Source organism: Vigna umbellata, chromosome 4 (genome assembly GCF_029865625.1).
Source record: "Vigna umbellata cultivar VRB3 chromosome 4, Vumbellata_1.0, whole genome shotgun sequence".
NCBI classification, from domain to species: domain Eukaryota; kingdom Viridiplantae; phylum Streptophyta; class Magnoliopsida; order Fabales; family Fabaceae; genus Vigna; species Vigna umbellata.
Window position 1 is genome coordinate 27,745,524 of NC_142168.1, and position 15,007 is coordinate 27,760,530.

The following is a 15,007-nucleotide window of genomic DNA, read 5'->3' on the forward strand; positions in this document are numbered from 1 at the left end:
GGTGTCTCACAAGCTACCATCATAAAGGAGGCTCGATTGGTAACATAAAAGAAACGTCGATAGGGGAGGAGAGGCGAAAAGTGGTCGAGGCCAAAGTGAACAAACTACACGAAGCGAGGTTCATTCGGGAAGTTAAGTACACCATCAAGCTCTCTAACATGGTCTTAGTGAAGAAGTTGAGCGGTCAGTGACGAATATGCATTGGCTTCACTAATCTCAATAAAGCATGCCCCAATGATGCATACCATCTTCCAGTATCTATTGACTGATAGTTGAAGTCTTAGACCACCAAATGTTGAGCTTTATAGATGCCTACTTGGGGTATAATTAGATACCCATGTACCCCTTGACAACAAAAGGACTACATTCATCACTGAGCAGACAAACTATTGCTACGAAGTCATGTCATTCGGCCTAAAAAATGTCGAAGTTACCTATCAACACCTAATGGATAAGATATTTCAAGATCAAATTGGCTAGAACATGGAGGTATACGTCGATGACATGGTAGTAAAATCTCAGTTGATAAACAACCACACAAAGGATTTGGCAAAAATGTTTTACTAGATCCAAAAATGTAACATGCATTTGAACCCAACTAAGTGTGGTTTGGTGTGGGAGTAAGAAAGTTTCTTGGGTTCATGCTCACCCATTGGGGCATAGAAGCCAATCCGAATTAGTGCTTGATAATTCTCAACATGTGAAGCCTCCATTGATGTATCAACACAATAACAATACTCTACTAAACACTCAAATCATAACTTTCACCAATGGAATCAAATTCGCCTACCATAACATACAATAGTTACTAATAACATCCTGTTAAGGGTTTAACATTTCAATCCATATAATAAATTTTTACCAAAGCTAAAAAAAGGAATTTTTCAGGCTGAAAGTATAAATAACTTAGTCACTAATACTAACTCATTTCACGAAAACCATTTTCTTTACACAACCCAAATATTAAAAAAACATTATCAATAACAACATGCATAAACCTTTATTTCATGGCGCTACCGACATCCACACTGTGAAAAACCCCAAACCTTGGATAAAGGACAAACCTTTACTTGTTGATGGAGGACAAATGCAACATGGAGGACAAATGCCACTTTCAAATATCAGATTCCTTTCAATTTGTCACGTATATAAAAGAAACTAACAACTCATTCACTGATGACTGACCTGAGATTCCTTTCAATTTGTCACGTATATAAAAGAAACTAACAACTCATTCACTGATGACTGACCTGAATACTATACTGTTAATGATTTAAACATCATTAACCAAAAACACTAAATTGAATATAAATTATGAAATAAAGAACTACATTAAACATTCGAAGAAAATAAGTTCCATATCGAATAAAGTTTACAAAAACATGGACCAACATTAAGCCTTAATTAATTATAATATTTTATGTGATGATTGGATTTTTATCTGATGGGAACGTGAATCCCTTTGTTATATAATGTTTAAAAAGTCTATGTGAAAAGTCTATTTATATATTTTAAATTGGTGATATATTTATGCAGAAACCTCTCCTTTTCTTGTTTTTTCATGCTAAATATAGCAATAGAGACCACTGTCGATCGTGTAAGCAATCTGAGGCATGATATGGTGCATGCGTGCCACCTTTAACATTGCAATGCAGAAAACAACGAACACATCACTGTTTAATATGCTCCATAATTCAGCCAGGGCCTTGTTCCATCTGCAAATATATTCTTATATAAATAACCCACTTGAGACGCATTTTCACAACAAGAACAACACAATGGTGCTAAAGGTGTGCTCATGCACTTTTTCTTCTGGGGACTTGTACATACCGACCGCTAGTTTAAAAAGAATTGTACTATAATTAGGTCGACCCCTAATAAAAACTATAAAAGAACAAATATAAATATAAATTAAATGAAAAATTATAAATATAAATCAAATGAATGATTGTATATGGACAAAATTATGGAGAAAAGTATGTGAATGATTGTTGAGATTATTTTATTACAGTATTAATTACTTTGTTTGATTGATCTTAAGAAGTTCTCTCGGCCGGTAAACATATTGGCTTAGCCGATAACAATATTGGAGTGCGCAACCATTTTTATTCTTTTATATCGACGATATCACGTTAATTATACAAATAAATAAAAGAAGCCATCGGTTAACTAAAAAATAACCAAATTAAAATATATAAATATAAGCTACCATTAAAATATATAAATTGATTTTGTAAGTTAACTAAATATGCAACTAAGTTAAAGTATAAACAAAATTGATTTTATACGTTAATTAAAAATATAACAAAATGAGAGTATATAAATAAAAAATGATCACTGTAGAAAAATATTTAGAATTTAGAAAATATTTATAAATTTTCAGGTTTTCGCAGGATAAAATCTATAAAAGTTATCAAAACATAAAAATTTATTGTAAAGCATCACAGTAAACTTCCCAAAAGTATAAAAAATTAAATATAATCTATTATTTGAATGCACCATTACACAAATTGATTGTTGTCGTTGGTTAAGTTAGAGTGATAGTCGATTCTAAGAACCTAAAACTTTTCTCCAAGTGTTCGTTTCTTTAATAGCTTCGTACCAAGTTGCATTTAGGAGATATGAAAATGATTTTTCATTTTGAAACTATGCTTAATTGAAAATCCTAAAAGCAAGGAATATGTAAAAAAGCACAAAGAGCATTGTTTATGATAGTTTTCATTCGAACACACAGCATAATGATAAAACACTAGCTTTTATTCCAACTCTTATTCTGTCTTCCCTTACACAACAAACAAAACTGAAGGGCTTTGTTCATCTGAGAGAGAGAGTTCATCTTCCTTTTTCTTAGACATCATCTTTATCCCTGGACTTGCAAGGTTCATGACAGAAATCATGAGTGTCAAGGCAACGACACTGGCCTGGTATTGATGCTGTACACATACAGGATTCGCAAGACGAGTGGCATGAATTCAACCGAATATCTGCACATTGGCACTGAGGAGGTATTGATTTAGTGCAGAGGCATAAATCACAGCATGGTTCTGAAGACTCAGAAGGCTCATCGCTTGAGTCATGATGATGAACACTTCTCAGGTGTTTCAGATCCATGCCAGCAGCAGTAACCCCTACAAGGAAAAGTACCAACACACACACCTTTAGCACCATCATCTTCTTGTTCAAACTTCTAAATTTTGTTTATGCAGTGAAGATACAAGAGTCCCAACGAGGCTTGTTTATATAAAATTTCCAGATGGAACACTGAATAGTTATATCCGTTTGTTGCTTTCTGCATTGCATCTGAAAGGTGGCACGCGTGCACGATATCATGTCTCAGTTTGCTTACACGATTGCTATATGCCGTGTCATATATGTAATATTTTAAAAGAAGATACGGTAACAATTTTTTTAATTTTTTTACAATAAATCATCTGTTATTATTTTATTATTCGTATATTTGAAATGAACAATAAAAAATATCACAAAAATGGTAGAATGGTGTCAAAAATCGATGTTATATATGTAAAATTTCATAAACCTTTTCTTGTTTTTCATGGTAAATATAGAAAGGGACACTACTAGCTAGCAATCGTGTAAGCAATCTGAGGCACGATATCGTGCATGCGCGCCACCTTTAACATTGCCATGCAGAAAACAACGAACACATCACTGTTCAATGCTCCATAATTCAGTCAGGGCTTGTTCCATCTGCAAATATTCTTATATAAATAACCCACTCGAGAGGCCTTTTCACAGCAAGAACAACACAATGGTGCTTAAGGCGTGCTTCATGCTACTTCTCCTTCTGGGGACTTGTACTGCTAGCTTGAAGCTGTCCGAGCAAGGCCAACTCATCAAAAGTGGTCATCATGATGAATCAACCGATGAGCCATCTGAATCTTCAAAACCATGCTGTGATCAATGCTCATGCACAAGATCAATGCCTCCCAAATGCCGCTGTTCAGACATAAGGCTCAATTCGTGCCATTCAGCTTGCAAATCATGTGCCTGCACATATTCCATTCCTGCAAAGTGTTTTTGTACTGACATAAACGACTTCTGCTATGAACCTTGCAAGTCCAGTCATGATGATGACTGGGATAACTAACGAACAAGTCTTATGTAAGCTCTCTCTGAAATGGATGAAGCCCTTTCAGGCTTTGTTCCTTGTGTAAGGAGATTAATAAAAGCTCTTGTTTTCGTGCTACAAATCTATGTCTTCTTCGTTCTGATGCAACTTTCTGAGTTTATATTTCAGTTTTGGTTTGCGTTGTACCACGATTTTACGATTTATTTATAAATAAAAAATGTAGAAGTTTAGACAATTTTCCTCGACCATTTGAAATTTTTATTTTTTATTTTTATATATATAACTTTCAATGAGCTCTTTGTGTAACATTATTTTAATATGAAAAAAATCCACAATGACCTCTTTTATTAAGTTTAGACAATTTTCCTCATTTTTTTATATATAACTTTCAATGAGCTCTTTGTGTAACATTTTTTTAATATGAAAAAATCGACAATAATATTGATTCCTTTTTTTTATTACTGATGGAGTACGAGGAAATTTTAATTGAGTTTGTTTTTTTTAATATAAATGGATAATTTAAAAAACAAAAGAGGATGCAAATGACGGAAATATTATAAAAATCAGATTCTCATCTACGTCAGAAAAGGCTAAATTAATTCAGTTAAATTCTTACAAAAATTACTGGGGTCGAACCTTAAACAAAATTATATTACATTCTCCTTCATATAATATATATACACACATATTTGTGCCATCTTCATGATTTCAAAAGTTATTAAATAGCTTTTTGTGATTACAAATATGAGAATGTTGAGTGTTTTGTGTTTTAAATTAGCTTCAAAAGTGTGAACTATGTGTCAATTTACTTAATTAGTTCTTTATAAAAATAATTGATGGTTTAAATTGTATCTGCTATTAATTAGTTCTTTCTTAATAACATAATTGCAAATATGTTTTTGGGAGGATGTCGGGGCATTTTTTTGGTGGTTTTATTAAAAACGTTTTTGCTTTTAAAGCAAATTTTGAGACCTATTGCCTTAAGAAGAGCCTCCGTATGATGTTTTTTAGCGTTGCTCCCTCTTTCAACACGGCATGCTCCTTGCGCTTGCGCTTACTCAAATTTTTCTATTTCCAAAAACTATTATTAGGTTAAAACTTTTTATTTTTACCATAAATTTTTAATTTATTTTTCAAACTCTAATTTTAATTTATATTCCCTAGATGCAAGAGTTGCACCCTACTTCTATATTAACTCAATCTTCTTCTACCTAGTTGTATTTACATCAGATATATGAATTTTTAATTATTTTTTTTCATGAAATACATAAAACTAATATTATGTATTCAATAAAAATAATGCCTAATAATTATTATTGAATTTTAGTTAATTAATCTTTTATTATTGAATTTTAGTTAATTAATCTTTTAAATTTGAATGATGAAAATAAAATTAATAATGAAAACCTATTAATCATTTAAGAATAATTTAAAATTTGTGTTCACATATTTCTATTATTTTTTTTATTTAGACCTATAAAATTGAATTTATTTTGTAAGAGATTAAATTTTTAGAATTTATAATTTGATGCAATTAATTTAAATTTAATTTCTAAAAAAAGTTAAATTTATTTGCACTAATATTTCATATAATTTGATTTGAATTGTACTTAAGTTTTTTTAATCTAATCTAAGTTTATATTTTATTTCTTTTTAAATTAAAAAATGTAAAATATATATGTAGATATCCAGTGATATAAAAAATATACTACAATATATTTTTAGATACTCAACCGATAACATGGTGACTAACGGATCTGTTAAATTAAGTATAACTAGATAGAAGAAGATTGAGTTGACATGAGGGTGAGGTGTAATTGCTCCGTTCAGAGAATATGAATGAGGTAAAATTAGAGTTTGAAAAATAAATTAAAAATTCGTTGTAAAAGTAGAAAAATTTTAACCTTTAACCTAAATATAGTTTTGAAAATAAAAAAATTTGAGAAGTTGAAGAGGGTATGTCGTGACGGTGGAGGGAGCAACTCTCTTCTTCTATGATCATTCAATCCTTTAATAATCGTATTGTGTGTTGGTTTGTTGTATACATAAACAGTATAAATGTTTGGGCCTCAATTAAAATCTTAACTTTTCTATTTCTCTATTTTGGGTGTTGCTCCCTCCACCACCACACCTTTCTCCCTCCACCTCCCCTTTACTATTTTGCCCCTCAGTAAAATTTTATTTTTAGGGTTATTATTTTTTAATTTTATCCATTCACAACTGATAATGCTAATTCTTACCATTATCTAAGCATCATTTTAGTAGCAAAATCAACTCTTCTTTAGCTTATTACTTGCTTAAATCCTCTCTTTTATTTAGTTTTAGTATTTATCTATATTTTGGGCTACATTACGTAAATAATACTCTAATCCCTTGTTTTCTTTGATCTATTTTGATGTTAGGAAGATCCTCCATTACATTGAAGAGCCTCGGTGATCCAGGAAGTCATTGATTTAACAGTCATTTTCGCTTAAGCGAGAATAATTTAGCTTAAGCGAGAATGACTATCTTCTCCAAGAAGAATTCTCGCTTAAGCGAGAATAATTTAGCTTAAGCGAGAATTCGGGCAGTATATATACGCACGAGGCAGAAAGAAAACGGGTCTTGGGTTCTTTGGAGGTGCGATTTCACATCTGGAGCTCATGGAGGGCGCGAGGAGCTTGTGGGAACATCTCCTCCTCTTCCTTTGGGTCTCCTTCTTCTTCCATCTTCCATGTTTGTAAGCTTTAGGGTTCTCCATGGAAATGGAGAACCAGATTCATCTTGTTAGGGTTAGATGTAGCCTATGAACTCTTGTGTAATGAATGATTGTTTCGTATTTATAAATGCCTTTTCTATCTATTACTAGTATTCTTGTTTCCGATCTTAAAGCTTGCATGTAATGGGAACATTCATGACTTGATTTTGGGGTTTCATTGAGCCAGGGATGGGATATGAAATCTTGAACTGAAACAAGAGTCCTTATGGGTCATTGAGCCAGGGATGGGATATGATTCACATGTTGTCTTAGATCCTAGTTCTTAATGCGGGTTTGCTTGTTAGATTGTCCAAGGGATTGGAGTTTGATAAGGAAAACCTAGGCTCTTTCACCTAAGGGATTAGGGCTAGAGTGTTTTAGTGGATTGACTTTAGTAAATTGATAGAGAGGAGATGAAATTGGTTATACACAAGAGTGCATTGGTGAAAACTAACCTTAACAATGTCATTTCATACCATTTATAGTCTTTTCCATTTCCAAGTGCCTTCAATACCAAAGTCCAACCTTGTAATTACTTGTGAATTTATCTTTTTGCACATATTCTTAAATGATGAGTTGTTCTTGAGTCTAGATGAGTTGTTAATCGCGCAATTTTATAGTATTACGAGTCTCTTGGGAAAACGATACCTGGTCTTACCATGGTTTATTACTTGAACGATTTGGTGCACTTGCCAAAGAGATTAACAACAACCTATTTCACTAATAACCTTTTGTAGTCTCGTACATGAGTAAAATACTTTTCTTTCATTTTAACATGATATTTCTTCCTCTCTTTCTTTCGTCGTTGTGAGATACTACAAGTTGCAAAGGTTGGTGATGGTGAAAAGAATTATCAAGCAGTCTCCCTCTCGTGGTGCAGTGTCGCTCTCGTGGTGCAGTGCGTGGAGTGGTGCAGTGCGTGTCATGCTTCCTCGTATTCGAATAAACCTTGAAATAAAACCCTAAAATAAAAAACGTAAACGGAGGTGACATCCTTCAACGGATGTCAACATCCTTCAACGGATGTCGACATCCGTTTTACCTTAAACGGATGTTGACATCCGTTGAAGATATCACCTCCGTTTAAAGGTTACATTTTTTATTTTAGAGTTTGTTTTATTAGGGGATATCCGTTGATGTATACTTCCTCATGCTGGTTGATGCTCTGGACGCTCCTCGATGTTCCTCCACACCACGACGGCGACGCTCCTTCACACCACGGCGGCAATGGAAGCTTTCAAACCAAAAAGAAAACTGGGAAGAAAAAGGAATGGAAGTGCGGGAGGTGGGGAGGTGAAACGAAAATGGAGAAAGGGGAAGAGAGTTCCGTGGGTGGGTGTTGGGAAAGTAAAATTAGGGTTTCAAATTATTTAAAATAGGATAAAAGTAAAAATCTTTTTAACTTAAGGATATAATTGTATTTAAAATAAGGGTTAAATATGTTTTTAGTCCCTAAACTATTGGCGGTTTCTGGTTTTCGTCCCTCTTTCAAAGTAAGGTACAATTTGGTCCTCGTTCTTTTCGAAAACGTTCGTTTTAGTCCTTGAAAACTAACACCATTTAAAAATTTGGTCCTCATTTAGCAACAAAATGAGGACTAAAACCAAAATTCCGAGGACTAAAACGAACGTTTAGAAAAGAATGAGGACCAAATTGTACCTTACTTTGAAAGAGGGACGAAAACCAGAAACGACTAATAGTTTAGGGACTAAAAACATATTTAACCCTTAAAATAATGTGAGGAGATGGAGAAAGTATAGGGTGGTGGTGGAGGGAGCAACACCCCTCTATTTTTCATATTGGAGATTCTGCAAGAATAATACTCTATTTTTCTGTTCTAATAAATAACATATTTTCTAGGATAAATTTTTACCTGATATTGTTAAAAAGACATTTTTCTGTTTTGTTATACGATTTCTTTAAACTGCAGTTTTATTGGTTGTTTTAATTTGTTGTGAAAACAATTTTACAGGGTGCTAAATAGTTGTATTACAGAGCTCCTTTATGCTCTGTTTTCTTTGTGGGAAACATAATTTTTCATTCTTTCAATAGATAAGTTTCACATAATTCTAATCTTATATTAAAAATAAGGATGATAAAAAGGTTCAGGACGGACTAACTTATCATGTCTAAAAAAGTTTTGGATTGAGAAAAAGTTTTTGATCTTAACCTAGTTTGTCAAATTCTATAGCTCGACAGACCAGCCTAGTAGCTCGATAGGCTAGCCCGCGGCCCGTTTTTATTAAAAAAAAAAATTGGAACTTTATCATGCTACAGTAATTCATTTTCTTAAAAAAATTTGAATGAATTTTCACTAACACACAGCTCAATCAATTTATATATTATAAATTTTATATACTATAAATCTATCTTGTTTTTAACCCATAAATGTCTAACTAAGATAACTTACAATGACGTATTTATGAAAAAACAAAATAAAAGTTAAATAAATTGAAGAAATTAATCGTTGCTGGTGCAAATCAAGGTTATGATGCTAGTATGGTATGTAAAATTCATATGCTCTGGTGTTGTAGACACCATTTGAAGGGATATGAGAAAAGGAAATCGTTGTGGTGTAAAGAGGAATATTGCAGAGACAAGAGGAAGAGATCTATGATACGTATAAACCCTTGTTTATTTTCAATAATTTAATTTTTTTTTTGTCGATAATTTGTTTTAGGAAAAATCAGAGTCATGACACTAACTTTTTAATTATTTTAATATTTTCAATAAAAGTTGAAGAAATAAATTTTATTAAAAGAAATTCACGTGCTTACATATGTAGGACCATATACCTGCTATGATTTTCATGCATGATGACATACATGGCTTCTTGATATTTCATTCAATTTTGCTTTTTGAGACTGAAACAAAATGCATGTATGCAGAAGTTTTTGTCAATAAAAAGAAAGTCACGAAATGGTAGGAACGTGGTTTATGATGAGGCTATTTGATGTGAGGCATCATTATAAGTTACAATGATGGTAGATTTTGGTGCATTTTGCTTTGGAAAAATAAAATGAAAAGGAGCATCTAGGGTTGTGATTGTTTGCATGGCTTATCATGAAAGGAATGCACCAAATACGTGCTTTGCACGATAAGGACTTTCTTTTTTGGAAACTAGCTCTTTTCGGAAAATATTTTTCTCTCAAATCATACCTACTGTATGTGTTTTATTTTATTTTTAATAATTTTGCAAGGAATTTTATTTACTTAATACCTAAACGTGATATAGGTTAGAAAATTTATACTCAATTTATATTTATCATACTAGTAATGGTCTTTGAGAAATAATTTAGACGGTCAAAATAATATTTTCAAATGTAATTTTAATGTTTAATATTATGTAAATTTATATTTATCACATGGTATTTCTTTTATCTAAAATGAATCAAAACCCTCTATCAATACAGGAATCATATTTGAATATGTGAAGATATGTAATGTTGTTATGTGTTAGTAAACTTCAAGAGGGTAGTTTGAGAAAATGCAAAAAAAGAAAGAATGCTTCTTAGTAATAATTATGAAGTTTATTAAATTGTACTTTAATAGCAATTGGGTGGCTGTGTTTAAGACTAGAAGTTCTATTTTGGTAGTAGTTAGCTAGCTATATTAATTGTATTTTGGTAGTAGTTGAATTTATTGTATGTGGTTGAAAGGTCAAGATTGAGAGTTTATAAATAGTATGTAATAGTCAAAGTTTAATAAAACAAATCATAATATGAGTGAGTTATTTAAGAAAGAATTATTATCAACAAATTGACATTAGAGCTAGAGAGCTTGAGTTCTTGATTATTTGAGAGTTAGAAAGCTTGAGTGAGATGGTCAATTGTGTAGGAGTATGATTGAAGGCTCTTCTTGACTCCTAGGAAAATTGGAAGGGGTTTAAACATGGTTTTGAAGAACCAGTCAACATCACAAATTGGTCAAATGCCCAATTGAAAGCATTAAAAGAAACATGTGTGAAGGACAAGGCAACTCTGTACATCTTGTACCAAGTCGCGGACGAGTCTGGCTTTGAGAAGATTGAAAGTGTAAAATTTTCAAAAGAAAAGTGTGACATTCTAGAGAAGGCTTAAGGAATCATAAGGTGAATTAGGTTCGACACCAAACTCTCAAGGAAGTGTTGGAGAGCATGATCGAGTTGAAACAGTAGCTAACCAACTTGGAAAGAAATGGACAAACACTGTCCACTAGCCAAGTAATGGAGAAAATCTTAAGGTCATTAATCAATGACTTTGAAAATATAGTACACACTTTTCAGGAGTCCAAAGACTTGTCAATGGTCTCAGTTGAAGAGCTTGTCATGTTACTTGAGGCGCATGAGCAACAAAAGAAGAAGAAGCGAGAGTCACTTGATTAACTACTCAAAATAAAGAGAGAAGCTCATAACACTTAAGGCCAAGAATGATATCAAGGAGGTATATAGGAAGCAATCCTAGTGGTAAAAGTCATGGACAACAAGAAGAGAAGAACCATCCAACCAACAAAATTGCAGCAAAAGAGGATAAGGTCAATGGAGAGGAGGTTGGTCAAGCAACTCTAGCGTTGAATACTTCAAGTGTGGCAAGTATGGTCATTCCGCAAAGGAGTGAAAATCTATTAAGTGCTTCACTTGTGATAAGGTTGGACACTTTGAAAAAGACTACTGATCTGAAAATGAAAGAGAGGAGACAACCAATCTCGTCGAAGAAGTTGAAGAAGAAGCAGTGTTGTTGATGATAAGATGTAGCCTAGACAACTTGATGTGGTGCCTGGATAGCTTAGAAAGCTTGGCAGAAAGTTTGGAGATCTTGGGTAGCCTAAAAAGGGACATAGAGAACTTGATGGGAAGTTCAGATAATTTAGTTAAGTCGGTGGAGCAAGTGAAGTGCTTAGATAGCTCACAGGAGCAAGTAAACAACTCACGTAACTTAGTGGAGTAGGTGAGAAGCTCAAATAATTTGGTGAAACATGTAGATAGTTCGAATAAGTTGGTGGAGCAAGTGAAGAGCTTGGATAGCCGAATAAGCCATATGGAAAGCTTAATGGTGTATATATACAATTTAGATAGCTCAAACATGTGTGAAGACGAACTTGTTATTCAAAGGTTAGAATTTACAAAAAGTGATTTGCAACAAAGAACTAAAAAAGAGGTTAGAGGCAATGCAAAGTTATAGACAAAGAAAAAAAAAAGATAAGCTTTGCTACAAGATTCATTAATTATATTTTGGTTGACAAATAACTATATTAATTATATTTTAATGATAGTTGTATTTATTAACTGGTGTTCAAAAATCAAGACTAAATACTTATAAATAATACATGAACTACTCAGTTTTATACAACAAATTTTAATATTAACGAGTTATTAAAGAAAAAAAAACTTGTGATCAACAATATGAAATTTGAATCAAGATCTTCCCATTTGGTTGAGTAAGTGGGAAGTTAACTTTTGAAGAAAGGGTTATCATCTTCTTTTTCTCTTGTTGGGAAGAACAATAAAAAGTTATAAAGAAAAAAACACATTCACGATTATATTGATCAGACACGTATGTTATAATATCAGGGAAACTTTTAGCCATGGAATCACATAATAAAAAAAAAAATAACAAAGTGAAATTTTAATATATACAAATCCAGCATAATTGAAATTTTAATTTATAAATAACATTTAGTTTTTTTTTTCATTGGATGCAAATATGTATTTTAGAAATTAGTATGATCATTTAGGTCTAGTTCATATACATGCAAACCATTCCTTTGGTGTACCGAATAACTTCAAATAATTAAAATACAAATGTATAATTTAATTCCATTAGAATATATATATTGTTTGCGTTGACAAAAAAGAAATATTTTTTGTTTTAGCTTGATATTTCAAGATTTATACAAAAATAGAGTTGATGCGGAAAGGAAGGGTTTAATAGAAATAATTCAGAAAAAAGTTATCTTAATTAATTTTTCTTGTCAGTAAAATAATAATTGCAGTTAAAACTGTGATCACAATTATTTATGTATTTAAATCAATTTAAATTATTAGATTCATAATGTGTTTTCTAAAGGATGGTGGTCCTAGAAAAAAAAAAGATAGAGACAATCACTCAAATTGATGCAATTGCCTAATAATACTTTAATTTTCCTTTTCTTTTTAATTGTTAAAACTTTAAAATTTCCTTTCGATATTACAATAATACTGTTAAAAAAATTTATCTTTAAGAAAATTTATATAAACAAAAAAGAAAAGAAAAAAACAACTATTTCACTTATAGCAATTTTTTTATGTTATAATAAATTATATGCGTAATTTGAATAAAATAAAATAAAAATACGAAATCAATTATTTAGAACAGTATTCAAAATTGTATAATCCCTTTTGCTTTAAATAGAAACGACAAAACTGGTCCAATTGAGTGGTTTTTCTATATTATAAAAGCATGTCCATCACCTTTTTTATGTTCCATAATTTATATTAGAAAGGGACACATATTTAATCTTCTTCCACTTTGTATCCTTTTGACCATATTTCTTTATTAGTCTTTCCAATACTTTGGAAAAGTAAGATGTAAGATTAGATAAACTGAGACATCCTTAATATTATCAAATAACTCTAACACAATCTAATAAGTAGACTATGAAGTTGTTTGAATATAATGACAACATATAAAAAATACTTTATTAAAGAAAGGAAAAATTATATATGAAATTATTTCATATCTTAAAAGATTAATCTCATATAATAATTTCGGTTATGGAAATGTTTTATTCTAAAAACGAACACCTATTTCTGTTGACGTATTTGGTTTCGATTTTTAAAATTTTGTACCGTTATATATTGAATATTTAGATATATTTTTATTTGTTTATGATTTGATTCATGCTGTATTATTTGGATGATTTGATTATTTATTTTATTTCACTAGTTTAAATAGAGTTGAAAAACTAATATCAAATTATGGTTCAATAAAATCATTTTCTACGTTTAGATGCTATAAATAGATTTAAAGTTCTAAATGAATAAAAAAGTCATGTACTTAAAGACAATGTTTCATTCAATCATAAGTTTGAGGAATCACATTAGATTTAAAGTCTTTATATTATAAATGTTAGGAACATATATAGAATTATCTTATAACACTTTCATAATATTGAATTATTTATATAGAAGAAAAAAAGATGAAATCCAATCTCAACACATTTTTATCATAATATTTCTTAAATCTTAATTAGTCTTGTTTTTATGTTCATTTCAACCACATCAAATATTGTTTATTGAATCCAATCTAGTTTTGAATATTGGATGATTTTAAACAAATTCATATAAATACGATACTTGTTTTAATACTGTAAACTATACTTGCTGAAATTGATTATAAAAAGATAATTAATTAATAATGTTTTATTATGTTTTGTTTTTGAATTGATTGTTATTTAATATTTTCTTATAGTGAAATATATCTTATTTTAATTTGGTTGCTATTTAATTAATTGTTTCACAAAGAAGCTGCCCTAAAATAATTGTTAATGCAAGAAACATCACAGTTAAGTGGTAACAAGTCCAAACATATTTTTTAAATATCAATGGGCAAAAAAAGGATAATGTCTAAGGAATAAAAACATATATTTAACCTAAAATCAATATAACTATTTTTTATAGTATAAGAAGTTTGACTTGTAAATTGTAATAAACTTCTTTAGTTTAATTATTTCTGTTCTGAACTCTCCATAGGGTGCAATGGAAAGTTCAAGAAGCAACCAAGTGAAAGTTCCGTTGAAGTTAATCAATATTATATTAGAAGTTTGGTATTCTCATAATATAAAATATGCAAAAGTTTTCAAAACTTTCTCACAGCTATAATGAAGGGCTTCTTTTAATGGCAGCAAAACCTAATTTAATTGAATGTATGCATCAAAGCATTTCTAATTTTAGGCTATAGTATGGAGAAAAAGGCATATGCACTTATTTGACTTTTGAAATTAAGATCTATTCAGCACAAATTCTCATAGCTATATCAGCACTTTTTAAAGTTATGCTATGCATGAATAAACCATAATCAATATTCTAATTAATTAAATGCATATTTTAACACTTTAAAGTTAATATAAATATAGGTTGAAGGGTTACTTTAAATCCACACAGAAACCAAAGATTCTAAGGCACATACATTACTACAAAGAACCAATTAAGAAACGAAAATGGA

At 30.9% G+C, this 15,007-nt stretch overlaps 1 protein-coding gene and 1 pseudogene across 1 annotated transcript; one reads left to right on the forward strand and one right to left on the reverse strand.

Moving 5' to 3' along the window:
- Positions 1-2,681: 2,681 nt before the first annotated feature.
- Positions 2,682-3,228, reverse strand: LOC148199740 (Bowman-Birk type proteinase inhibitors I-A, I-B, and I-A' pseudogene; annotated as a pseudogene).
- A 516-nt stretch (positions 3,229-3,744) lies between these two features.
- Positions 3,745-4,211, forward strand: LOC124820074 (Bowman-Birk type proteinase inhibitor). Its single transcript, XM_047291703.2, has one exon. It carries the CDS (start codon positions 3,770-3,772, stop codon positions 4,106-4,108), a length of 339 nt encoding a protein of 112 aa, XP_047147659.1. The 5' UTR covers positions 3,745-3,769; the 3' UTR covers positions 4,109-4,211.
- The last annotated feature ends 10,796 nt before the right edge of the window (positions 4,212-15,007 follow it).